The sequence below is a fragment of the Trachypithecus francoisi genome, unplaced genomic scaffold (genome assembly GCF_009764315.1).
Source record: "Trachypithecus francoisi isolate TF-2019V2 unplaced genomic scaffold, Tfra_2.0 Lachesis_group9, whole genome shotgun sequence".
Taxonomy (NCBI): domain Eukaryota; kingdom Metazoa; phylum Chordata; class Mammalia; order Primates; family Cercopithecidae; genus Trachypithecus; species Trachypithecus francoisi.
The window spans coordinates 54767145-54793760 of record NW_022681474.1 but is presented as its reverse complement, the minus strand read 5'-3'; the positions used below and the strand labels follow the sequence as shown (position 1 = coordinate 54793760).

At 54.5% G+C, this 26616-nt stretch overlaps 2 protein-coding genes across 4 annotated transcripts in view; both read right to left on the bottom strand.

Annotated features, from left to right (window-relative positions):
* CHAT (choline O-acetyltransferase) overlaps positions 1-16386 on the bottom strand; it is a 58112-nt gene extending 41726 nt beyond the window's left edge. Inside the window, exons 1-5 of one of the 3 annotated variants that reach the window (XM_033209153.1) lie at positions 16282-16386; positions 8871-8972; positions 5573-5764; positions 4878-4996; positions 3365-3418 (exon numbers count right to left, since the gene is read on the bottom strand). In XM_033209153.1, coding sequence (XP_033065044.1) covers positions 3365-3418; positions 4878-4996; positions 5573-5764; positions 8871-8906 — 401 coding nt within the window. In that variant the 5' untranslated portion in view covers positions 8907-8972; positions 16282-16386. Of the gene's footprint in view, positions 1-3364; positions 3419-4877; positions 4997-5572; positions 5765-8870; positions 8973-9376; positions 9422-10994; positions 11444-16281 lie in introns of those variants that run through there. The other 2 variants (XM_033209152.1, XM_033209151.1) reach the window with 2 other exon arrangements.
* Positions 12770-15182, bottom strand: SLC18A3 (solute carrier family 18 member A3). The gene has a single exon (XM_033209154.1). The coding sequence runs from the start codon at positions 14747-14749 to the stop codon at positions 13151-13153; it is 1599 nt and encodes a 532-aa protein (XP_033065045.1). The 5' UTR covers positions 14750-15182; the 3' UTR covers positions 12770-13150.
* Positions 16387-26616: the final 10230 nt, after the last annotated feature.

Here is a 26616-nt window from a genome sequence, read left to right as displayed (position 1 = left end):
AGAACCCAGAATTGCATCACCGTGGCAGATGCAGAGCTCAATTCTCCACTGTTTAAAGTAGTGGAGGGCCCCATTTCCACAACCCATGGAGACCCTCAGAGTTTCCCCAAACCTCTGCCTCATGCATGGCATGTACAAACCCTGCCAGTTAGCCTTCTGTATCTTTGCTTATGCTGATCTTCTCTCAGCACGCATTTGCCCCAACCCCAGAACTCAACTGTTCTATTCAGAAAACTCCTTCAAGAGCCTACTCCTTTATCATCTCTTTTAGAAGCCTCTTCTGAGGCCAATGCAGGAAGTTCTTTTTCCCTGTGGTCTCAGTATGCCTTTTGCCTGTCCTTCCTCTCTCCCTCCCTTTCTTCCCTCCATCCACCCATCCATCTATCCATCATACATCCATACATCCATACATCTACCATACATCCACCACTAAACATCCATCCCTCCTTCCACCTACCACCCACTCATTCATCCACCATCCACCCATCTATCCACCATCCATCCATTCTTCCATCCACCCATCCATCCACCAAGCATCCATCCATCCTTCCATCCACCATCCACCCATCCATCCACCATCCACTCATCTATCCACCATCCATCCATCTTTCCATTCATCCATTCATCCATCCATCCTTCCACCCACCATCCACCCATCCATCCACCATCCACCATCCACCCATCCATCCACCATCCACTCATCTATCCACCATCCATCCATCTTTCCATTCACCCATCTTTCCAACCATCTATCCACCATCCATTCATCTTTCCATTCATCCATTCATCCATCCATCCTTCCACTCTTTCAGCCAACAAATATTTGTGAAGCACATCCTCTGTATAGGCCAGGCACCATTCTGGGATATGGAGATACGGCAGCAAATAAGACTGCAGCTCCTGCTCTATGGGGGTGCAGCTCCTGGGATGTGTAGGTGGGGAGTAGACCACAAGCAGCAAACCAGTGAACAGAAGACTTTCAGGTAGTGAGACAGAGTGTTGGCAGGGGCAGGAGATGGTGACCAGGGGCAGTCTCACTGAGGCAGGTTGATTGAGCTGAGCCCTAAGGGTGAAATGTCCCACAGCACTGCAACTCAAAGTATGAGTATTGCACTGAACTGCTGTGACTGACCCATGACTTGGTGTAATGCCTGAACCCAGAAATGTTTGCAGCAATGTGATGGGAGTTTTATGTCTGTTGAATCCTGTAATAAAATATTTGGTCTCATATTTCGTACCATTTTTCTAGTAATCAATTTTTGTGTTGTTTTAAACAAATTTTACAAAATGAAAGAAAATATATTGGTTCTTCCCCAGAGGCAGCTTGAGAAGCATTGGTCAAAGGCAGAGAGAAGCCAGTAAGGCTGAGGCCCAGTGAAGACAGGGCCAGAGAGGAGGGCAGGCAAGGTCTTGTGGGGCTCCAGTGGCAGTGGGGAGGAGCTATCACCTTATTCTTGGTGCAGTGAAAGCCCTCGGGAGGCTTCAGCACACAGGGGCACGACTGGGTTTCCATTTTGTTGTTTTACTGACCCTGCTTATATGGGGAGAATGGACTGAAAGTTGTCACAGGAAGAACAAGGAAGGAAGCTGCGGCAGAGAAGGAAAGTGATGTCTCAAGTGAGGGCAGCAGGGAGGGAGGAGGGAGCTTGGGGACACGGTGGGGAGGGAGAATGTCCACAACTGAGCACCATGGGTCACATGAGGATGCAAGGGAGAAAGCAGAACACGCACAGGTGACTTCTAGGTTCCCAGACTCACCAACAGGGCATGCGCTAGTGCACTTACGGAGATGGCTCAACAAGGTATGGGAGGAGTTGGGGAGCGGGGAGGGAGAGGCGAAGCTCTCCTGGCTCATTTGTAATGACTGAGAGACACCCCAGTGGGGATGGTTGAGGCTTGGATGAGCGAGTGTGGGACTCAGGGGAAGGGACACAGCTGTATTTTGTGTCTGTTTATGTGACTATCTTGCCCAGTGGCCTAAGGACATTTTGAAGGGAGGATGAGGCCTTATTTCTCTTCATCTTCACAGCATAACTACATTGCAAAGTGAATAAGTGAATTAATTAATTAATTAATTAAGGGTTCAAAACAGGCACTCAGGAAAATGTTCCAGTCTTAAGTCCTTTTTAGTCATTGGACATGGGAACCTCCATGTGGATATGCATGGGTATTCGTGTTTGTGTGAGTGTGCACACAAACGTGAAAGTCTGGGATCAGAAGGAAAGTGAAGTCTTGTTGGGGGCAGTCAGTGATGAATGGGCACCAAGTCCCCAGGCCCAGCAAGACAAAGCTATTTGAAAATAGGCAGGACAGTGAGCTGGAGGGGCGAGTTCTGGGAGGAAATGGAGCACTGTCCATGAAGAAGGGAGAGACCAAAGACATACCATGAGGAGACAGCAGTCCAGGGCCTAGTGACCCATGGCATTTAGAGAGGAGTGAGCAAGCACCCAAGAGCATGTGGTGCAGAAATGCCCTGGACAGCCTGAGCTGCTCCACCCTGAGAGTCTGGGAGCCCTGCCTGCCCCTCTCCAGAGGGAGCAGCCCTACCCTGGAGGGGCTGTGGGTCTGAGCCTCGGTCCCAAGGCTAGGTAAAGACTGAGTTGAGACAAGTTGAACAGAGAGTGAAGTTTGCCCCTTGTCCCCTCCTTGCTCTGCCACCACCCAGCTGTGTGACCATGGATGAGTTACTTAACCTCTCTGAATTGCAGCTTCCTCATCTGTGCAAGGGATGCTTCTTTGGGCCTCTCTGTCTCCTTCCAGCTTCTAATGCCCTTATAGTCTGTACATTGAGAGACTTGGGTCCTCCAGATCCTCTTACTCTCCCTGCTGCTCTCAGACACCCTCCTGCTCTCCTAAGCTTGGCCAGGAGAGGGACTTTCCGCCTAAAATCAAAGAAAGCCTGCGGTGCTTTAGCAGCCCTCTCCATCTGTCAGAACAGCCTCGTGTCCACTGAACTTGGGGGGATTGAGGACACAGAGGCTCTGGCTGGAGACACCATTCCTCCAAGTGGCAAAGCAGGACTCCCATCACCTTACTCTACCAACTGTTTCTTCCCCGCCTTCCTATGTGTTCACCAGCTTCAAATGAATTCACTCCACCTGTGCACATATGTGTGGAGGGAGGGGGCATTTTTAAAAGATCAAGGAAGGATGGTGCTTGCCCCAGGAAAAGGAACAGTTAACAGTCAGGCCAGCTGGGCTAAAGGTCATCCTGATGGTGGGGGAGTGGGTGAGGGCAGGGACACCTGCTCTGTGCCAGGAGCCAGGAATGGGAATACAGAGTTGGAAAAAGACAAGGTCCCTGCAAGGGAGATGGACGCATAGGCAGACTGTGCTGGAACAGGGCACCACCCTCCCAGTCCTACCTGTCCAGCAGGGCCTTGTAGCTGAGTACACCAGAGATGAGGCTGGCTGCAAACCTGCAGGGAGAAGGGAGGCCTGAGCCTTTCCTCCCAGGGCCTAGCTTCCTCCCTCCCTCCCTCCCTCCTTCCATTCTGCCTCCCCTCCCTCCTTCCATTTCCCTTCCATCTCTTTCCTCTTCCCTCCCTTCTCTCTCCCTCCTCCCCACTGCCAAACTCTATGATCCCCCATTGTATGCCGGCCTGTGTGCACTAATCAGATGTGGCTCCTACACTAATCAGATGTGGTTCCTGCCCTCCAGCCCGGTGCCGTGAGCCCACCACAAGCCTTGGATTCAAAATGGTCCTTTGGTGAGAACTAGGGGTGGAGCAGCTCTTGGGGAGAGGAGAGGAAGCTGGAATCACCTTGAAGAGGAGAGGGAGCGGAGAGGAGACGGAAGCCAGGAGAGGCCACAGAGCAAGTCAGAAGGGGCGAAGGGTGAAGAGTGGAGTTCTTCCTTGGAAAGGCCAGCCCTGGGGCTGGACAGGGCAGGACTCCTGGGAAAAACCAGTAATTTGGTCCTTTCCCCCTACCCTCCAGTACTAAGGAAAAGGAAATTGAGTGCTTGGGGAAAGGCACTGGAGAAACAAGCAGCGGGAACTGTCATCCTGGGATGCTGGGCCTGGCTTAATTGCACCGGGACAAAAATACTCCTCAGATGCAGTTGTGAGAACTGTTTTCAGAAGTCATTCATCCGTCCACACCTTCCTTCTTCCCTGGGGAGACCCCAGCTACAGTGGGAGGGAAGGCTGGCTAGCTGGTAGGGTGGGATGGGGAGGTCTTCCTAGCGTGGCTAAGCCCTGCCCAGAGGTGAGGTGGGCCCTGCCTCTTGCCTTTGGGCCACTTTGGCCTGCCCTCTGCCCTCCCTCTAAACTGTCCCCACCATTTGTCCCACTCAGGTCTTAAGATCAGACTCTGAGAGACTCCAGAAGGGAAACCCTTTCTCCCTGCCCCCATCCTCCATCGTCATCAGCGGCCAGAGGCCCTTCCAACGGCTCAGTGAGCTCTGAAATTACAGCAGATGGCACAGGCTCTGGCTGCTGGCAGGGAGGAATTGTTTCCAGCCTTCTGGGGCCTCAGTTTAGAGCTGCGGGCTCTGGAGGGAAGCACAGGCCTCTCAGACAGCCTGGGGCAGTGTTTCCCAGGGACAAGTACTGGCGTGGTCCAGGGCCACACGCCTCCTCTCAGGGCCTCAGCCAGGTGGAGACTGTGGGGATATTTGGACCCATGACCTCCATGAGTGCCCATTCCACTGCAAGATAAATATAGACTAAGGCTGATCATGTGATTGTCACTCGAGTGCAGCCACACCTAACCTTGCTCCCCACCTGATGGCCTGGACGTCCACTGTCTCAGGGAATTTGGCCACAGGAAGCTCAGCCCAGGCTCCAGTTTCAGCCTTTCTTTGCTGGCGCTGGGGTAAGGGCCCCTGCCTTGGGTGGGTCCCCAGGTTATGAGCTAGGAGCACCAAGGCCTCACCTCAGCTGGTCGTCGGTGCCAGGGAAGTGCTGCCGAGCAAAGATCACGGCGGGGCTGGAGTTGACGGGCAGGGCCAGGCGGTTGTTGAGATACATGTCATTCAGCCAGTACTCAGACACCTGCCAGGGAGGGCAGGAAAGGCTGTCACATCCCTCCAAACAGTCCTATCCTGACAGCCCCAAGAGAAAATCGGGACACTTCACCAGAGCATTAATTCATTCATTCCACAAATATATGCTAAGCCCCAGGCATGTGCCAGGAGCTTCCCAGTCCGGGGCCTGTCCTTCACCTTTGCGCCCTCCTGTCTCCTTTCTTCTTTCCCAGTCCCCATCCTGGTGGCTTGGTGCTACATCACTGTCCTCTGCCTGTCCTTATAGGTGTCTCCTTCCTGCCTTTCATCCTCTCTTCTTTCCTGATGCGATCTCTGTCCCCATCTGTCCCCTATTCCTGTCCCCGATTTGTCCTCCTCTTTCTCTATCCATATTTCCCATTCCTCATCTTGTTTGTTTCCCATCCTTGTCCCTTCCTGTCCTCCAATCCATGCCACCTGCCTGTTCCCACCCCATCCCCCATACTTGTCCCTTGTCTCTCCTTCTGCCCTGTCTTTGTCCCCTACCTGCCTCTCACCGAAATCCCTCTGTCTCCAGGTCTGCCTCCCGCCCCTCTTCTATGGGTCCCTTGTCTGCCCCTCTTACCCAGTTGGCTGTCTTCTCCTGCCGCTCCAACAGTTTCTGCTGCAGGGTCTCACCGAGGCCACCAGGGGCCCCGAACCGTTGCACAATGGCCTGGCTCTTCCTGAACTGCTCCTCAGGCACCAGGTGTCGCATGCACTGCAGGTACGTGGCCAGGGTCTGCTGCAGGGGGGGCACGGGCAGTTTGGGCAGCCCCTGGAGAAGAGGGTTCATAGGCATTGTGCCTCTCGTATGTGCGCCCCATGCCTGTCCCCAGGTTGGTCCCTAGTCTCTGTGTCGTTCTGCCCCTGTGTTGTTCTCTACCCTGGGGCCTGTCCATTTCTAGGGCTCAGCTCAGCAAAATTATGAATTTAGGAAGTTTCAGTTTGGCGTCCCTGACCTCACTGTGCTCTGTCCCCAGAAAGGGGTAAAGTAAAATATGGTGATATTGGCACCAGACAGACCTGGGTTTGTACCCTGACCCTGCCACTGACCAGCTCTGCAAACTTGGGCAAGTCACCCTCCCTCTGTGCCTCAGTTTCTTCCTCTGTAGAGTGGGAGTAGTAACCCCTATCTCTCATAGGATCAAACAGATAATAAATATGAAAGGGCTTTTAAGCCATAAAGGATGGATCTAAGATGAAATAGTCCTGTTATTGATATTGTTGGCTACTGGTGACTCTTAATTTAGAGATTGTTCCCAGCTAGGGCTCCAGAATCTGATTGATCTCTGGACCTGAAGGGGGCACGCTTACGGAGAGATTTGGAAGGATAAAAGATGGTTTTGGATGAGAGACAATTCAGTGCTGCCCTAATGACTAGAATCCTACAAGAGGTTTCCTCGGAAGATGATTCATGCCCTGAGCTTCTTATAAGTCCCTCCTACTTATAAAATCCAGGCAGGGGATTCTGTTTCATGTGGGTGTTAGGGGCAGTGGAGGGGATGCAGTGAATGTCCTTCCTCTCCGAATCTCTCCAAGCCTCTGCTCCTCATCCATGGGACATAAATAATAATTCCTACCTGAGAGGAACACAGAGAGAATTAAATGGGGGAAACAACTGGGCTCGGATAGGCACATCTAAAATGTTACGACCTTGCTGTCTTACACTTCCAGAGGAATTCCCAAGAGGAACCCCATACTCTTTGGGGGCCCCAAAGTGTGGCTAGAGCCTGGGAAGAACCCCCGACTCCGCCCTCCGACACGCATGTGTGCCTCTCAGTTTACCAGCAGCTTTCACCACAGAAGGCTTCTGTGTGGCTTCAATTTTGTGACTTCCCATTTATTTATGAGGAAACTGAGTCCCAGAGAGTGGGGCAGCTAGTCCAAGGTAACATACAAATCTGATGGCAGACAAGGAGCTAAAATCAGTCTTCCATGTCCACTCTGCTTCTTTCTCCTGGGTCGTTCGCTCCCTTCCCTTTCACTCCCTTTTCCATTCCTTTCCTCTTCTTGTCCCTCACTTGGCCAGTGACAATAGGAAGGCAGAACTTATAATAATATTGCTTAAATTGTACAATTTCTTCTCCTGTAAAATGGGGGTAGTAAGCTCTCCCTCTCATAGGATTAGGGACCTAATGCATGTGAAAGTGCTTTTAAGCCATGAAGGATGGATCTAAGATGAAATAGTCCTGTTATTGATATTGTTGGCTGCTAGTCACTCTTAATTTATAAACTGTTCTCAGCTAGGGCTTCAGAATCTAACTGATCTCCAGACCTGAGGGGCGGGAGGCAGACCTGGAGAGATTTGGAAGGATGAAAGATGGCTTTGGATGAGAGACATAATTCAGTGCTGCCCTAATGACCAGAATTCTGCAACATGGTTCCTGGGACACGCTGGTAGACAGTGAGGCACCTTCCTTCAGGGGCTTCTCCTCTGTGCAGTGATGAGTTTCCATGAGACAGTAAAGGTTCCTCCCCATAGGCTGCAGAGTGAAGGGGCCCCTTAAGAGCACCTCCTTCTCTGCCCCTGCTGCTGATGGATGAATGGCGGCCCTCTGCCTGTCTGATCGTGCCTCTAGGGTTCACTTCTCTGGTAGGGGTGGGGTGTCAATGCCAACTATGGGCTGCTTCTGCCCTGGGGAATGATGCGAGGACAGATCTGGGCAGCATCCTAGGCTGCCCTGCCCAACCCCAGCGAGCCAGGTCTGGGCCCCCAACCCAGCTGTTCTGGTTCTTCCATCTCTTGCGGTGGGGGGTGGTCTGTGTGATGGGTGGTGGGTGGGTGAGCACCTACAGAAAGCCCAGCCCAGTTAATGGCCTGGCCAAAAGGGCCCACAAGTCTGGCTAGAGCCTCTACCAGACACTGCCCGCCTTCTTCTAGGCTCTGACAGTGCGCTGTGACTTAGCCTGGCTAACAGGGAATCAGCAGTGGGTAAAAAGGAATAAAGCAGGAAATCGCAGCTCAGTCATCTCAGCTCCCCCAGGGATCCTCCCCAGACTCTCCCAAACTTCTAGCCCTGTACTAAGAGGGTCTTTGGATCTGGGAGTCTCAGGTAATACTCCAAGACTCCGTATTTCCTGGGCAGTTCATGTGAGTCAGATCCTGGGCTGAACTCAGAGACGATGGAGAAACAGAGCCTGCTCTTAAGGAAGCCACAGCCCAGTGGGGTGGGTGGAGAAGCATGCCAGTGGACCAGAGGTGACAATAGATGTTTGTCAGCTGCAGAGGTCAGGGCAATGGAGTGAGCAGCTTCTTGGGGAGAAGCCAGAAAATTCTGTTCAGGGTTTCAAATGAGGGCTTGGGAAGGGGGAACAGGAAAGAGGGTGGCAAAAAGACAAGTGTGGGAAAGGGGAAGCACAACCTGAAATCAGGTGTGTTGCTCTGCCTCCGGAAGGCTGGCTGGGGTGGGAGGGAGGATGCCTGCCCAAGGAGGATGGCATTGTCTCAGGCCAGTGGAGAACATGGTGCCTAAGGCTCCCAGGCTGAACTAGTGACAGCAGCTGGAGCTGGGACTTGCGGGGCTTGGAGTAGGAATGCAGCCCCACCCTAAGGCAAAATCACTGGGCTCAAAGCTATCAGAAGTGGAAGCTGGGATGAAGAGAGGCCCTGAAAGGAAAGATAGTGCCTAGGCTGGCCCAGGGATTTGGAAGTTTAGCTCTTAGCATTCCCTTGGCACCCTGAGGCCCATCTCAGCCCCTTCAGGCCCTTCTGGGATCCTCAGCAAGCTGGGGGCAGGGCTGTAGCCTGGGCCTTGTGCCAGTAGAGGGCAGGGCTGGGGCCAGGCAAATGCTGGGGGCCAGTCCCAGTCAGGACTGTTCTGGAAGCAAGGGCATGTGGGTGGGGAAAGCAGGGTTGAGATAGGACTCCAAAAGTCACTCACAGACTCCTTCTCACTGCTGGGAGTTTTTGCTGCCATCTTATGGGGGACCTTTTCCAGGATGGGCGTCTTGGTGAGTCCTGGTCCGGGATGCAGAGTGTGGACCTGGGGACCAAGAAGTGAGAAGCATCAACACAGCAGCCACATAGACCTATCACAAACCCTCCACCTCCCACCAACAGACCCCTACCCCAGCTCCATGAGGAGGCCAGAGCCTGACAGCTGTATATAGGGGTCTCATTGTAGGCCTGGCCCCAGTCTCGAGTTCCAGCTGTATGTGCTGACCACAGTGTTCTCTCTGGGCCCCCATATGGGAGACAGTGGTTCCTAAAGTGAGGGTCTGCTCTCATGGGGCTGTTGCCACCCAAGGCCAGCTGACCACCCCAGGGCAATCCAAACCCACCAGGGGTTGCTGGCGGAGTGCTGGTTTTGTTCCTGCCTGGAATCCAATAGATAAGTGCTTTGCTGATCAAGCTCTCTCTTTCCCACTAGCTTCTCAAGGGTAAGACCATACCTACTGTGCTCAGGGCTTCATCTCTGGGGCCTGGCCACATCTCTGGTATGGAGTAGGGTGAATTTCCTCAGTTGGTGGGCTGAGGGAAACGAATGCATGTGTGGGTGAATGGAGGCCTTTAAGGCTCTGTGCTCCAGGATGCATCTAGGCTAATTGGGAGCCTGGCCTGTGGCCAGGGCAGGGAGACTCTGGGCCTGCTGGAGGGACTGTGACCTAGGCAGTCTCGGGTCTGCAGGCTGCCAGTATAGATGCCATGGGAGTGCCCAGGGAGGTATGCAGGGAGGCTGGGCAGCCAGGGCCCCTAGGGGTCACCGGCCTTAGTCTGGGGAGAGGCAGATTAATTTTGAAGGTACAGTAGAAGTGGGCCAGGCCAAGAGGGCAAAGACTGTTAGTATTAGGCTGTGGGTCACAATTGCTATCCTCTGAGATCCCCCTGAACCTAAGCCTCCACAGGCACATACTGATGTTTTCCACCAGCCCACCCTCTATTCTCTCTCAAGTCTAAAGCTGATGTTTAGCTCATTTCCTCACCCCTCTCCCCACCCACCACCACCCCTACCCAGAGGCAAGCATGGCCCACGTATGGGCACATGGCAGGGTTGTTGCCAGGAACAGAGAGTCGAGAAAGACGGATGAACCAGGCCCAAAGATGGAGGAGCCTGGGGCTGCCTTGCAGTGCTGGGCAGAGAATGTAAAGCCCTTGCTGGCACAGTGCAGGGACACTCTCGACTGGCTGGTTCCCAGGCCTCCCAGTGCTGTGGGTTCGTAGGGACTGCCCCCAACTGCAAAGTGAAAGAGGTGGCATCCTAGTGAGCATTCACCAGAGCATGGCAGTCTTTTGAGGGGACAGCAAGGACAAGTTCAGGTTGGAAAAGGACCTGCAGACAATGCAGCCAATGCCTCCTTTTGCTCTGGCCCGGACCCTTCCACCCCCACATTCAGGAGACACTAGTCAGGCCTCAGGGACCTTGAGCTTGAAGAAGAGGGCAGAGCTGGGTGGGATGGTTTCCTGGTGGTCCCACCTGCCAGCTCCTCTTCCTGCATCACTACTGGGCGGATGTCTAGAGGGTGTATGTGTGAATATGTCTGTTTGTCTGTCTGTTTTGTGCCTCCCACCCATGATCCTGCCAGCCTGGCTTTCCAAGGGCTGCCTGCTCTGCCCGGAAGGTCCAACCCCAGTCTGGCCGGTCATCACAGGCTGTCATCGGCTATGTCCTGGCTCAGACTTGCCACCAGCCGCTGATCCTTCTTCCCCACCCACTGCTCCCGGGAGAGGCGGTTGCGAACCAGCAATTCAGGCGAGTCGGGTCAGACCCGCGGACCCTCCGACTAGACACAGAAAGTGCTTAGCAGATGCTGGGCCAAGTGAAGTGAGAACATGCGCTTGGAGTCCCGAAGCCCTGATGGTCAAGCCTCCCCAAGCCCAGGCAAAGAAGCAGCACAATCCTGCAGCTTCCTAGCTGACCCCCGACGGCCGCTGCTGCGCAGGACTCGGAGGACTCCACGAGTCCTGGGGCCTCTCGGCCCCGGTGCTGTCCCTGGATAGAGCCCCCGACCGCCGCCCTTGCTCCCGGCACCGCGCTCCGCCAGCCCAGCCCAGCCCTGCTTCTCACCTGCTCTCCTCGGCTCTGCTGCCTCGGCCGCCGCTGCACCGCACCACTCAGGAGTGTGGGCGGGGGTGTGAGCCGGAAGGGGTGAGGGGCGTGTCGCAGCGCGGGGGTGGGGGCTGCAGCCTGGGTTCCGGGCAGGGCCTCCGACGTCGCCCGGGACCCCGCGGCCACCCGACTGGAGAAAGCAAGCTGGCCGCACTTCTCTCCTTCCTCTTGTTCCTCCTCCCTCCTCTCTCTTCCATTTCCTCCCTCCCTCAAGACCCCCTTCTTCTCTCTTCTTCGCAGTCCTCAGTCCCCCATCCCTTCCCCCGCTTCCCGCCCAGGGATCCCAGCTCCCGGCCCCCAGAATCTACCTGGAGGGCTTCCTGGAGGAACTAGAGCAACAAATTCAGGCTCTAGAAGGGAGCACAGAACACTGTCCCACCCACGCCCCCTGCCCCTAGCTCACCATTCCCCAGTCACCGCACTTCCCCAACCCCATTATTCCAGCCGTGGGGTGCTGCTGCTCAGAGTCCTGGAGAGGATTGGGTCTGAGGAAGTCTCTGCTCTCTGCCCTCCTCTCCCCACCATCCAGGCCGGTCCTCAAACCCTACTACACCATCTTTCAAAATAATAAGAAGGAACAATAACTGGGTTCAATGTTCACGCAGGACTTCCCTTTCTGTTACCATCCAATTCCTGCTGGCACTATGGGTGGGGAGCAGAGGTGGGTGCTACAGACTTGGGACAACCCTAATGGCAGACATGGGGATGCTTAAGGACTGCAGCAAGAGGCAGACTTTCCTCTCAGACCAAAGCATCCCCCACCCCAGATAGAGACCCCCACACACAAACAGCACAGACAGACTGACAAAGGCAGACTCCGCCCAGGCACACACAGCCCGACTCGCAGATCCAGGACAGACATGCGCACAACAGCAGAGCAGACCCCCACAGAGGCAGCAAATACACAGGCGACCCTGACCAGCCGCTTCTTCACGCTGGGATGGGAAGACTCTGCCTCCATCATCAGACTACGGTCTTCGGGACAGGGAGTGTTGCGCAAACGCTGGCCTGAGGCTCTCAGGGCTGGGACTAAGGATGGGAAACTTTCCTGACAGTCCTGGGCCGCTGCTTCCACTCAGGATAGGGTGGCAGTGGGGGTTGGCACCAGGTCGCACACTCGCATCTCTCCATTCAAGACTCAGACCCTCAGAACTGACAGGGACACAGCAAACACCGACCATGGCTCCTCAACTCCTCCTAGGACAGAGCCTAGTTCTCTAATAAACACACGCATATCACATCATACACATATTTCCAGCGGTCAGACTCTAAAAGATGGGCCGTTTTTCTTCCTCTGCTGGAATGCTCGGCTCCTACTCCTTTCTCAAAGCCTGAACGGGGCGGGGATTCTGGTCTGAAGGGAAGCTCAGCCCAGGCGCCTCAGAGTTCTGTGGATGGTTTGAGGCGTGTCCTCAAAGGGCGGGGCCTGGCGTGCCCAGCTGGAGCAGGTCCTCAGGCTACTCCAGGCGGCACCCCCGGGCTCTGCCCTGGGCCTGGAAAGGAGGATCTGTCCTGGGCCCACGGGAGCGTGGTGCTCCTTGGTGATCGTGGGTGACAGCCTTTGTTGGGTTTGCTTCCTTCCTATCCCCTTTTCCAGGTAGAAAAAGAGCTACAGGCACCTGCGTGTTAGTTTGGCTCAGGCCTGGTTTGGGACTTGGAGACCCAGTTCACCCTCCCCTCTGCTCTGGCCCTGCACCCCACCACGCACCCCCCACCAGTAAAGAGACTCGGCCTCCTGGGACAGACACGGTTTATTGATTTGGGCGGAGGCACCGCTGTGCAGCGGCCCAAGTTTGGCACTGAGAGCAATGGAAGGAAGGACAGACAGATGCAGGCTCTACACAGGGGAGACACAGGTGGGGATTCGGGGTCCTCATCACCTCTGCAAGGAGCGCGATGGCTTTGCTTGCCGCGGTGCTCCAAGCCCCACTGGACAAGAGAGAAAGGGATATGGAATGGGTCACAGGGAGGGGATTCGAGCAGAAGTCAAGGTTGAGGAGGAGCTGGGGTACTGGCTGGAGGAGGTGGGCCCTGAGCCAGAGCTGGCCCGTGGGCTTGCAGAGCAGCCCCGTTGACCCAAGGCGGGTGGGTGGGCTGGAGGAGGAGTGGGGATGCTAGCTGCGGGTGTAGTAGTAATTGTAGTCGTCCTCGCACTCGTCAAAAGGGCCAGGAGGGCTGCGAGGCTCGTCGTCCTGGCCAGACACAGGACGCTCACGCAGTCGCACCGCATCGTACAGACCTTGCGGTGGCTCATCAAGCAGCACATCACGCTCGGAACGGGAGCGCGTCAGGAGACCCACGTTGCGGAGCAGCAGCAAGACGGGAGCATAGAGCAGGTTGGCCAGACCCATGCCAAGGCTGAGCTGCTCAAAGCCCAGCGAGTGCACAATGTGGCCCGCCACTATGGGCCCGAGCGCGTAGGCCACCGAATAGGAGATGTCGGCGATGGCATAGACGCTGCCATACACTGAGACGTGGCGCACGTCCACCAGGAAGGCGAGCGTGGGCAGAAGTGCTGTGTCGACTAGGGCTATGCCAAAACAGAGGCCGCAGAGCGAGACCACTAGCGGCGCGAAGGAGCGGCAGGCGGGCACGATGCACGAGCTGGCGCCGATCACAGCCAGCCCCAGCGCGCCGTACAGCCACTGCAGGTGTGGGTAGCGCGCCGCCAGGCGCACAGTGAGGTAGACGCCCAGCACATGAGGCACGAAGGCCGGCAGCCAGGCCATGCCCATCTCCCACTCGGAAGCCGCCATCGTATGCTTCATCCACGTGGCAATGGTGGGCTCTAGGAAGGCGAGGGGAATATTACAGGTGGTGAGCGCACCGGCCACCACGGCAATGTAGGGGTCCAGCATGAGGCGGTGGATGGGAGTGCCCACTGGCAGGTTGGCCCGAGCCCGTGCAGCCGCCGAGAAGGGTTTGGCTACCGCCAGCAGCAACAATGCGTCAAAGAACGACACGGCAGCTAGCACCAAGAAGGGCACGCGCTTGCCGGCGAACTCGTAGAGGATGCCCCCGAAGGGCGGGGCCACCAGGCTTCCGAAGCTAATGAAGGCCAGAGCCACGCCCAGTGCACGACTGCGCTCCGGCTCCTCGGGGTACTTGTCGGCGATCATGGCTATGCCAGACGTATCGGCGAAGGCTGAGCCCAGGCCCTGCAGGCTGCGCGCGGCGAACAGCGTGGCGTAGTCCTCGGCGAAGGCGAACATGACCGTAGAGGCGAACATGACGCCCAGGCCGATGAGCAGCGGCACGTCGTAGCTCATGCGGTCGATGAAGGGCCCGCTCAAGGGGTTCACTAGCAGCTGCAGGATGGCCTTGGAAGCAAACAGCACCCCGATCTTCACGTCTTCGCTCTCTGTAGGGTAGCGGGGACGAAGGGCTGAGCCCGCTGGCCGCGCAGCCGTCGGGGACGCCGAGGTGTTGGCCGCGTAGGCGCTGGCATTGGCCGGAGTGGGCAGCGGCAGGGTGGGCTCCCACACCTCGGGGGTCCGGGTGGGGCCCTCTCCGCCCCCGCGCATGTGGGCAATGTAGTCGGGCACGATGGGCACGATGACCATGTACAGCATGTTGTCCAGTAACAGCGCCACGCACACGATAACCAGCAGCAGGCGCCTCTGCCGCCGGGGCTCCTGCAGCGCCGCGCCCACCGCCTCCGACAGCTTGGTGGCCGCCGCCCGAGCCTGGCCCGCAGGTTCCGCGGGTTCCATGCCCCCACCCGGATGCTCTTCCGAGGACGCCTCCGCCAGGGCAGAGCGCTGGCGTCCCGCAGTGCAGAGGCGAGGGCACGGTACTTCGGGGAGGCGGTCCTGGCCGAGCAGACCCCCAGTGCCTCAGGTGGCCGCGGGGCTCATGGCCCAGCGTCCCGGCAAAGGAAAAGACTCCGTCCGGCGAGGCGTTGCCGCTACTCTTAGCTGTTCCCGGGACCCGCGGCTGCTGGGCTCAGGGGCGGCCGGGAAGGCGGGCGCGACGAGGGGCCGGGGCCGGAGACTGGGCGCACTGTGCCGGGAGCGCGCCCAGAGCAGCCCCCGCCGCGCTGAGAGGCCGCCCGCGCTGGCTGAGGGGCATGCTGTTGCCGCCCGCCCGGTTGCCCGCCCGTTAGCCCCGCCGCCGCGCTCCCCTCCCCTAGCGTCGGCTCTTGCCTCCTCCGCCGCCTCCTCTTTTTTTTTCCCCTTCCACTCGGGGCTGTGACGCGGCGAGTCCCAGCCCCCGAGTGGTGCCCGGGCCACTTGCGTCGCTCATGCTAATGCGACGTCGGCGGGGCGGGGGCCGGGGGCGGGGCGTGGCAGGACAGGGGTCCGCTCCCCAGATGCTCCAGGGCTGAAGGCCCAGGAAGGGGTCTCGGTGCGGAAGTCTTGAACCAGCCCCTGGGATGGGTGTTCCGCGCCCGGAGCCGGCCCTCTGCCCTCCCCCTGCCCGCCCCCCGTCCGCGGTTCTAGGACCCGCGGGGTCAGCGCCCACTCTTCTCCTGGGGAGGGAGGCGCGGCAGCCTGTTCCTCGCAGCCCCTCGAGAGAGGCGGGAGCCGGAGGCTTGCGATCTCCGCCTCAGCCTGGACCTCGGCGCACAGCGGGCAGGAAGCCCCCGAGGTGAGCCGCCGCTGCGTCCATCTGTTCTCGCAGCTGGATTGTGGAGCCGCGTCCGGAGGAGCGCTGGACACGGACACCCCCAACCCTTTCTCCGACTCCGCCCCCTGGCCCATTGCACACACCCCCGCCGGGAGGGGCGGGGGAAAGCTCAGCAACTCCCTGGCCTGGCTCTGACCCACCGGCCTCTCCGCAGAATTTCTCTGCAGCGAATCCCGGCCGGGAGCTTGTGGGGACTGAGGGCAGAAGTTGCCTCGCCCCAACCCGGGGTCGCGAATATCAGCTTGGCCGCTGCCGCCCTCCCGCGGCCTGGCCACACTCCCCCTGCCTGGAATCCCCCTTTCCGCTTTAGCGGTCGGGTCCCCCAGCTCCGCCTCTTCTCTCCCCGCCGCCGCACCCCCTCCCCACTCTAACTCCTCCCAGGCACTCTTCGCACCCGACCGAGCCCTCCTCCGGCTCCTGCCAGCCTCCGCCCCCTGTTCTGCACACTCCCCATCCCTCCTTTTCCAGAGCCTCCTCCAAGCCCCGGGTGGGCTCTGGAATGACTGTGGCTGGGGTCCTCTCTTGGAACTGTAAGAAACCCTTCTTGGGTGCCGCGCCCACTCCCCGGAGAGCGCCCAGCCACTTCGCTGTCGTCAGAGGCTCCAGGGAGACTCACCTTCCTTCTGGGAGGGCCGCACCCCTTGAGGCACCCGTGCTCGGCTGGTAGGCCGAGCTGCCCAGGCTGTGCGCTGGGCCTGACGCGTCCCTAGAGCGGCGTTGACCCTGGATGGCACATGGAGCCCGTGTTCCAGTGGGCGGACTGGCGGGAGAGAGGCTCCAGGGTGGCTGAGGTTAGAGGTGGGGGTTGTGTTGTTGAGATTACAGTTTGCCTCTCTCTTCCAGAGTCAGAGGGGAGCCTTCTCATTTTTCTGGCCTCAAAAGCAAAGCAGCATTAGACGCAGATGCTTCTCCCATCGTGCCCCTCACCCCGCAGGAAGTGCCGCGATGCAGTGCAAAGAGTGTGGGCTTTCGAGGCAGACAACCAGGATGGCTCCCAGCTCTGTCATGTACTCATTAGCGTACCTGCAGGGAATTACTTTGCCTCTCTGTCCCTCACTTACTTTCTTTGTAAAATGCAGTAATAATAGTACTTACTGCTAAGGTGGCCGGGCACACAGTTAAGAGCAGTATAAGGACTTGATATGTTGTTGTAGTGTGTAGAATATGCGGTTTATCCTCATTTTTCAGTTGTGGGTCTTGTGAAGAACAGACGAAAGACACGGTGGGGAGGGGCACTTGGCTAGTTGGCTGATCCCTCTGGTTAGGTGGGCATTGTGATTCCAGGCTCTGTCTGGGTTGGTGGAGGACCCAGAAGACATTGGAATGTCTCCATCTGTCCCTGAGATGGCTGTGGGATGAGGGGATGGGGACCACTGTGTCAGGGTGAGAGGGGGCAGCCTGGCCACCTGTTGCTCAATCCCTCCACCCACCCAGTCACCCTGGGAAAGGAGGAGAAACTCATCCACTGAAGGGCTGCTGGCACCTGCTCTGCAGTGGCTGAAGTGCCCTCTGTCTGAGGGAGGAAAAGAGTCCTAATGTGGGCACAGGCCTGGCCCTGGATGACCTTGGGCAAGTCACAGCCCCTCAGTGGGGCCCAGCCTCAGCCTCCGCTTCGTTCAGGTTGAGGTGAGAGCCCACTCACTGCAGCCCTTAGCAGAAGTGTGTGCTGCAGAAGGGCTCTTTGGGGTGGGCTAATTATTTTAAATTTTATTTGATAGCCTTTAGTCAGTACATGCACACTCTCCAGCGCATCCTAGTCTTGCCCCAGCTGACTTCACACACTTATGCCACTTGCTGGTTCTCTATTCATTTGAGGTTGAGACCTCTGGGCTCTTCTGACTCTCCCATTATGAGGCTCTTAAAGGGGCAGTCTCCCAGCCTACAAAACAATTTTTATTTATGCACATGCTGTTTTCCCTGTCTGATTAAAGAGAGGAGGACTTGAAGGATAACTTTTTTTTTTTTTTTAATGTCTAGTGGCTGAAGAACAGAGGAATCTTAGAGGAGAGCAATTTTCCCAGGGCCTTCAAGGTGCAGACCACATCTCCAGCCCTCTGGCCCACGTGGCTGTTCCTGAGTATGAACCCAAATTATCTCGGGGCTCATGACTAGCTCTCCAGTCCTCGGTTCCTGTGTGGCAGGCACACTCATTTATTACTTGCTTTGTGCCAGGAATATTATGTGTGCTGTTTACTCCATTCTCCTGCAATCCTGGTGCAGTATAGGTGCTATTCCCCTGGTCTTACCAGGTGAGGAAGCTGGGCATGGAGATGCTGGGTTGCTTGGTCAAGCTCCCAGCAGCAGATCCTGGAATTAAATCCAGGCTGGGGGACCTGTTTTGTGGTCCTTACACTACTTCCCTATTCCTGGCACTGCGTTGTGCTCCTGCTGCTCCATCTCCAAGGTGGCCACACGCTGACAGTGTAGGGGTGAGGAGCAGATGAAGATCCATGGGAGGAGGAAGGTCCTGGGCTGGCTCCCTAAGGAGGCTCCAAAGACACTAAACTCCCTCATTCTCTAACTTCCAGATCAGAGGGCAGCCCCCCACCATCCCAATCCATCATGGCTCCAAATACCGGGGTGCTGGGGTTGCAGGGAGGCTAGACGCCCCCTGCAGCAAAAGGCTACGGAGGGTCTCAGCCGAGATACGAGCTGGCAAAAGCCTCTCCCAGCCAGCTGCGGGGAGCTGTCCAGGGTGCTGGCCCTGGCCCCACCACAACCAAGCAGCCTCACACGGAGACCCCGCCCCTCTGGCGTCCCCTTCACTCGAACGCTTGGTAAAGTCCTCTCCCGACTCCTCTATCTGAGCATAACTTGCAGGCAACAGAGAACTTCCCATCCAATCCTGTAGGAGAAAATGGAAGCATTTTTCTCTCCTTTCTCAACCAGAAATAGCAGCTGTTAGGGCAGCATTCATATCTGGTACTCAATGAAAGTTGAATGAGAAGAGGAAGGAAGGAACGTGTTTACTAGACACACAGAAGAGCTTATAAGGCATCAGGCACCGTTCTAAGCATTTGATAAGCATTAACTCATTGAATTCTCTCACCAACCTTCATATTACTTTCTTATAGGCAAAGACTCTGAGGTAAAGTAATGTATTCCGTCAGAGAGCTCACAAGTGGTAAAGATGGGATTCACATGCAGGTGATTTAGTTCCAGCGTCCTGCTCCCGGCTGCCATGTGGCCCTGCTGCAGGATGGCTAAAGACTGCGAGATAGCTCGCTTGAAAGTGTCTAGCCCAATGCTTGATACCTAGTAGAAGCTTAATTGTTATTATTTTGTATGGATCGGGACAAATTGGTGATTTCTAGCTGACAGCCCTTCTTCTCATTTTATCCACAAGATACAACTGTGTCCACAGTCTGATGGACTAAAATTTCTTCCTTGCTGGATCAGTGCCATGTTGGGGGTGGGGGGCTTGCTGGGGACGGGGGAGTCCTGGTGTGTGGGAGTTTGGGAGGGGTGGAAGGATAGCCATGCTGCACCAGTGCCTGGGTGAGATCTAGGGGGTGTTTGGAGGTCTTGGGTGGGTTGTGGGGGGGGTTGCTGCTGTGGAGGGAGGTGCCAGCCCAGCCTGGCCTCATTTCTGAGAAGGTCATGGGGCCATGTCAGTTCCAGGGATTTGCCATTTGCTGCTTCCCTGAAACATCTGGTTCTAGAGAGGTGAAACCACTGTATTTCTGCGGAGAAGCAGGCTGGTGTTGGTTATGGCAGTGTGTGGGTGGGGCACCTGCTCCTGATTTATTATTTCTTTGTCTCTCTGGAAGCACTTAAGCACAGGCTTCATTCCAATCAAGCTCATGAGCCTCTCTGGATTCCAGCACTGGGGGCTGGGGGTGCAGTTTGCTCAGACCTCCATAACCTGTCCCCTGTGCACTGGCTCAGGCGGGTCTCAGGGCCTCAGCATCATTTAATTAATTTAGGCTTCCCCAGTCATATATTCTCAGATTCAAAGGAACAAAGTGGCCCAAGTCAGCCTTTCCCAGAAACCTGTGAGTCTGGTGGCTGGAAGCCAGAGGACTACGTGCCTGCCTGCCTGCCCTTGGCCAGCCTGTCCTCGGTACCCAGACTTGCTTTGTGTACAACATAGCTGGGCTTTGATAGGGAAAGGGACTGCAGGTGCTGCTTTGTGAGTGGGCTCCACGGCTCCTCTCTACAGCTCCCAAGGGACAGGACCTTGCTCACTTGCTATTTTCTGGCTCCCTGACACTAACTATGAATCATTTGTTGAAAGCATGGCCTCCAAATCCCTTTGGTTTCTGTTCTCTCCACTTTCTTTCCATCTCAATCCAATTAATGTCTCAGATTCATTTCCCTCCTACATTGAGACCACTCCCTACCTGCCCCCAGCCCAGATCCTACATCTTCCCCCACACTGGGACAGTTAATCCCTTCACTCACTTGTCTCTTGCCTCCCGACCCTGACAATCCACCCCTGCAGGGATACCAAGCTTCTTTCCTCTGCAAAGTTTCAGGCAAGCTTCCAGCCTGTTCACAGACCTCTCAGGGTCCCCCGCTGCCTGGGACTGGAGTCAGCATCATCTCCCCACATGGTGGCCTTCCTTCCACAGTGCCTCCCACCCTTCCCATCTTCATCTTCCCTGACAGGCCCCAGGAGCGCCTACCTCCACAACTTTCAACCAGTGTTGCCTTGGTTCCTGCCCCGCTTTGCATCTCCTTGGTTGCCATATTCTTCCCTGATTCCTGATACATTGTGAACATGCCCCCATCCAAACAAATTTTCTACTCCACTTCTGAAATGTATCCCACACCATGTTGGAGGTGTTCCCCTATACCTCAGAGCCCCTTGCAGACAAGATCTGTATTCTGCTTGCTAGGCATTCTGTACAGCACTGGCCATAGCATTTTGCATGAGAACTGATGTGTCAGTGGTTTTAAAAATCCATCTCTACATTTATTAGAATGAAAATAAATCATGTAATTCATATATATATGTATTCTTTTCATAGAAATCAGAGCACCATGAAAGTTCTGAGTGGTGGCCACCTCTCAAATGCCACCACCCTTATTGTTTTGGTGTGTGTTTTCCAAACCTTTTCTAAATTTGTTTCCATACATACATATGAGCTCATATAAAATTTAACATAAGTGACATTATACTTAAACAAGTATATATTCACATAAATGTTGTTATGTGTGTATCATTCTGTATTTCTCCCCTTTTCCACTCAACATTATATCCACTTTAGCCTACATAGAAATAGTTGGATTTTCTCAGCTGCTGCTGCAGAGTATTTCTGGTTATGAACATGCCCCAGTGTTTTCAGCTGTCCGCTATGGATGGGCATTGGGTCAGGTCTGATTTCTAGGTGTTAAACAGTGTTGAGATGGATTTCCTTGTGCTTGTATGGAGGTGCTTCCCCAAGTGATACAAAAACAATGGGGACTGCTGGGTCAGTTCTAGCAGTCTCCACATTTTAAAGTTTAAATCTCCAAATGGCCCTGTAAAGTGGCGGTATAAATGTATCTCCCTTGTCCTCCCACAAACAGCATATGGAAGTACAGATCCTCCTCCACTTATGATGGGGATATGTCCTGATAAACCCACTGGAACCTGAAAATATTGTTAAGTGGAAAATGCATTTAATACACCTAATGTATGGAACATGATTACACAAAGGGGTTGGGGTTAGCCTACCCTAAACATGCTCAAAAAACTTCCATTAGCTAACAATTGGGCAAAATCATCTGGTCACAAATCATGGAGTATTGGGTGTTTTCCCTCATAATCTCATGGCTGACTGGGAGCTGTGGCTCGTGGCCTCTGCCCCAGCATCTTGAGAGTATAGTACAGCATGTCACTAGACTGGAAAATGTGAAAATTCAAAATCTGAAGTATGGTTGCTACTGAATGCACCACTGCAAAGTTGAAAAATCATGTCACACCACGTGTAAGTGGTGGATGTTTGTACACAATTCCCCATACTCATGCCAACACTTGGTCTTGTCTTTTTCCATTTTGTCAATCTAGCGTGAGAAAAAATGGTATTTATTATCATTTTAATCATTTAATTGTTTAATTGGCTGAGTACCTTTTTATGTTTATTGGCCATTTGTATTTTCTCTTTTGAGAATTGCCTGTTACTCGTTTCTCTATTAGTCTTTTTCTCAACATTTTAAAATAGAATGTCTTTGCCCAAAATATTTACATTGTGGATGAAAATTACTGCTACTTCTTCACTAATAGATTCTATGGCTAATACTTCTTGGGCTGGATGAATTAGAGTGGATGTGAGGTTGCTGCATCAATTAAAACCCTTCAGAGCCTCTTCATCATCAATGAGAGAGTCCAGATTCTCAACATAAAAGATTCTCTATAATCTGTCCACCTCCATGCTCTCAATGTGATGCCTGGATTTGACTCCTGATTCCATCAGCTTCTATCTATCTAACCTTGAACAAATTTACTTTCATGCTCTGGGTCTAGGGTCTGTTAGTTAAAAAATCTTACAGAGTTGTCCCTTCTCTGCAAGTTTCTAACTCTGACCTTGTGCAAGTTACTTAACCTCTTCAAACCTTACTTACACATCTATAAAATGGGTGCATTGACAATACCTTGTAGGGTTTGGTATGAATGGAATGAGACTACTTGTAATGTAAGATAATCCTGTTGTAAATTATACCACTTCCTGCCTATGTGAATGACTCTTATTCATCTTTTATGTTCTAATTGAACTGTGTCCCACCCCCACCAACCCCTCTGTGTTATGACCACGCATCCACTACTGTACTCATCACACTGCATGGTGGGGATGTGTTCACATGGCGGTTTCCTCGCCCTGAGTGCAGCGCTGAGGGTAGGGGCTGAGGTGGCTAGGCTCACTGCCTGGTACAGAACACCCTAAATCAAGAGCTGTGGAATGGAGGAACAAGCCTGTTTGTCAGTTTTGAAAAGAATTAGGGCTTTCTCATTATGTCAAAGTTCTACTGAGCTTGGAGTGTTTGGAGGGACACTTAGAAGGAAGTCGAAGTATTCTTGACAAACACTCCAGACACACCCTAGGGAGACCAGGAAATAGCTACCCTGGTTGACTAGTTGGGTAGGCAGAACAGATGTTTAAGGGAAACTGCATTTTATAGTCAGTTAGCTTTGTTGGGAAAACCAAGGAGACAGATGAAGGCTGCCAGCCATCTCTCCTGAATTCTGAAGCTTGTCATGATTGGAAAGGTCAGCACTGATCAGCCAGGTCACTTTCTTTTTCAGACTGGAAAAGTGTAGGTTTGGTGCAGGGGTCTCCTAGGACACCAGGGCAGAGGGAGGGTAGGGTCGTGCACTGGGGACTGCCTCGGAAGGATGCCCATGGAGACACATGCTGTGCCTCTGCTCTATATCCCAGTGCCTGGCACACAGTGGCAGAGGAGGGCTCAGTGAAAATCCAGTGGACAAGCTTGTTTAGGAGCCAATTGTTCTGGATGGGTAGATAGCAACTATCTACCTTGTGTGCTTGGTTAATGAAGCCATGGGTTCAAAATCATCTATCTTGAAGTAAACAGGCGCCTGCTGAGAGGGGCTCCTGGATGCAGACAGGGGAGACACAGGAGGAGGCCCTGTCTGGTGGGAAGGCTGAGCCCTGAGGAGCACGCACACTGTGTTTGCATGGTCACTGCAGGGTGGGTCCAGAGAGGAGCAGCAGCGCCTGCGGAGTCCCCCAGTTTCAATGACGTGTGTCTTCCCAGGCTGTCAGCCACTGCCGTGTCTAGGCAAGTCTAATGTGAGAGAGAGAGGTCAGGAGATGTCACAGTGCCAGACGCAGCGGAAGCCTTTTACTGTCATTAGCTTTCGCTCTCAGAACACCCCTGTGAGGTCAGTCCTCTTCTGGGCCCCATTTTATCAATTGAAAATTGGCAGCACAGGCGGGTGAGTAATGTGCCGAGACACAGGCCGTCTGACTCACGCTCATGAGTTCTTCATCCACTTGGCTGTGTGGCTTTGGTGCTTGGAGGTCTGAGGGGTTCCTCTGTGGCCTTCTCTTTCCATAATCCCTCCGACCTGTGTGCAGAGTCAATGCAGGTGTCCTCCCTTGGGTAAGGGGGTCCTTTCAGCCCCAAGTACAGAGGGTTGGGCACCCTTTATCTTTTCTTTCTCCAGACATTCTGACCTGGGTCCTTATGAGCTCTTGCTGGGGCTATTGCAGTAACCTGTTGGCAAATCCCCTCACCCGGTGTTGACACCAGCTCCTGATTCCCCAAACTGCTCCGAGTCAACCTTTAGAAACGTAGCTCCTCCCCATAGTAGGAACTCATTAGATAGTTGTCTAATGGGTCGTTCTCCTGCTTTGCATTCTCATTGCCTGGGGTCAAATGTACCAGTGCAGCTTGGCTTTTGAGGCCCTGGGTGTGTAGTCCTTGTACTCTCTGCCACACACAAGGGTGCCTTCCCAGGACACAGGTGTCCTGCTGTCCTGGTCCCACTGCTGACTGTATTTTCTTTCCCCCTTTCCCAGCAGAGTGGGGTCCTCAACATAGGCAAGTGCTGGCCCCCATGCACACGCCTCCACCCCGGCCTTGTCATGAAGGGCTATTGGCCTGTGTTGAATCCATCTCATATCTCCCAAGCCCAAACAATGGGACCTCAGGCAGAAAAACACCTGGAATGGTTTGCGCCACACATGCATACCAACCTCTCTGAAATGAGGCATGCTCTTTTATTCATTTATTTGTTAAGTGCTGTTCACAACCCACTAATTTGGTTTTATAACCTGAAGCTCCTCACAACACCCTTATCATGTTCATACTATTATTCTCTCCCATTTTATATGTGATGAAACTGACACAGAGAGATGAAGTAATTTACTGCACCACTAGGAAGTGACAGAGCCGGGATCTGAACCCAGGCAGGTGGCCCCAGAGCCTGTGTGCTGAGCCCCCATGAATGTAGCTTTAATGACTGATCAGGGCTCCAGGGGCTGGGTGACTCATAGCACAGGAGGCCATACTGAGTGGCTTCAGGGGTGGCTTCAAGCTCCTCCCCACCTTTGGGAAGTAGCGGCAGGATGAAAGAGCTGGAGCACTTACCCTCCCCTGCAGGGTCCAGTCTCAGCTGCAGGTGGCTCTGCCCAGAGCCCTCCTCTCACCTCTGCAGGAGCCAGGGGACGGTGGGCTTGTGCTGAGGCGAGGGGTATTGGGATCGTTACCTCACATGTGATTTGTGCTGGGACCTGGACAGGTAGCTTGTCGCACCCCAACAGAGCAGGGAGGACACCAGAGCAGTATCCAGGAGGAATGGTGGTCACGTGGGCAGTCCTGGGGCATGAAGAGTGGGCTGCCAGGCAATGCAGCCCCATCATTACCTGTGATCACACTCCGACAGTGCATCACACACATGGTCTGTGACCCTCTCAGATGTGTCCTCACTGTGTCCCAGCACCCAGTGCCATGCCTGACCCATGCAGAAGGAACGTACCAAAGGTGGCTCTGTTTGAAGGGTGTCTCAGGAAGCTAAGTGACCAGAGTTCTGATTCTCTCTTGTTGAGATACAGGATGTTAAAACACATCTGAGGGAGCTTGGTAGCCTACACAGTATCCACATGCAAGATGAGGTCTCCATGAGAGAAAAAGTCTGGGCTGTTGACTTGACAGCCTGAGAGGACAAGATCCCAGACTCCTGGTGATGTCATGGAAGGGGCCTGGGTAAAGGCCTACTTCGTGCTGGGAAGAACTGGCTCCTTGTGGACAGGTGTGACGGACATCCCTGACTGACCCTAACTCTGGCCCACTGGCCATATTGGTCAAGTTCTGCAGGAAGGCCTGACTCATGGCTGTCTGAGCAGAGGACGGGTGTCCTCTGGATAGGCCTGGAGCTCCAGATACTGACATGGTAGGGACTTGGAGAGTTTGTAGCTAGAGATAGGAATTCAGGTATAGCCTTCAGCTGTGTGCACCCCACAGGTGTGTGGGGAACAGGTGTAGGGGGATGTCTGTGGGGCCGATCAACCAGGCACTCCAACCCAGTTGAAAACATGGTCTGCTTTGAGTGCCAAGAAGAATTACCAGAGCATTGTTTTCCTGGGTAATTAAGATGCTATTAATTAAACTGCATTTAAAGCTAGTTTCAAACTAATTCTTGATGACACATACATGTATCTCTCATAAAGGAGTACGCTTGCCTCCCCTGGGCTGTGAGGCCCCAGTGAGATGTATTTGAGCATTGGTGGGCTCCATTTGCCGCCAGGCAGCACAGAGCGGGTCGTCCATGGTTGCAAATGACCGAGTGATAAACGGGCAGGAGCCATTCCTCATTTGAACATCTCAGTTGCCATCTGGATGCAGACTGCATGATCTGGGACATTCTTCTCATCTGACCCCAGATAAGGAGCAGATTCCAGACTCCCTGTGCAGTGTTTAGTCTGCACGGTGGTTGATCGACTCAGAAAGCCTCAGGCCCGGCACAGTGGCTCATACCTGATCCCAGCACTTTGGGAGGCTGAAGGTGGAAGGATTACTTTCAGGCCAGGAGTTTGACACCAGCCTGGGCAACAAAGCAAGACCCCATCACTACAAAATCACCCAAGTGTGGTGGCATGTGCCTGTGGTCCCAGCTACTTGGGAGGCTGAGGTGGGAGGACCCCTTAAGCCCAGGAGGTGGAGGCTGCAGTGAGCTATGATCCCACTACTGCACTCCAGCCTAGGTGATAGCGAGACCCTGTCTCAAAGAAAGACTGTCCTTCCCCTGGTGGCTGGAGGGAAACAAGTTGGGCCAGGCCTGGCCCTGAGTAGCCTTGCTCAGCCATCTATGGTGAGGGGTGGGACCCACTGACCAGGCACTGGGGCCAGGTTATACCCACATGAGGACTTCCAGATAAGACCTGCTACTTGTGGCAGGAGGGAGAGGCTGGCCCAAATTGTCCCCTCTCCTGTGTCAGACAGGCCCATCTTTAGAGCCCATTAGAAGGGATGTCAGAGAGGCACTGGCCCAGGACTGAAGGCA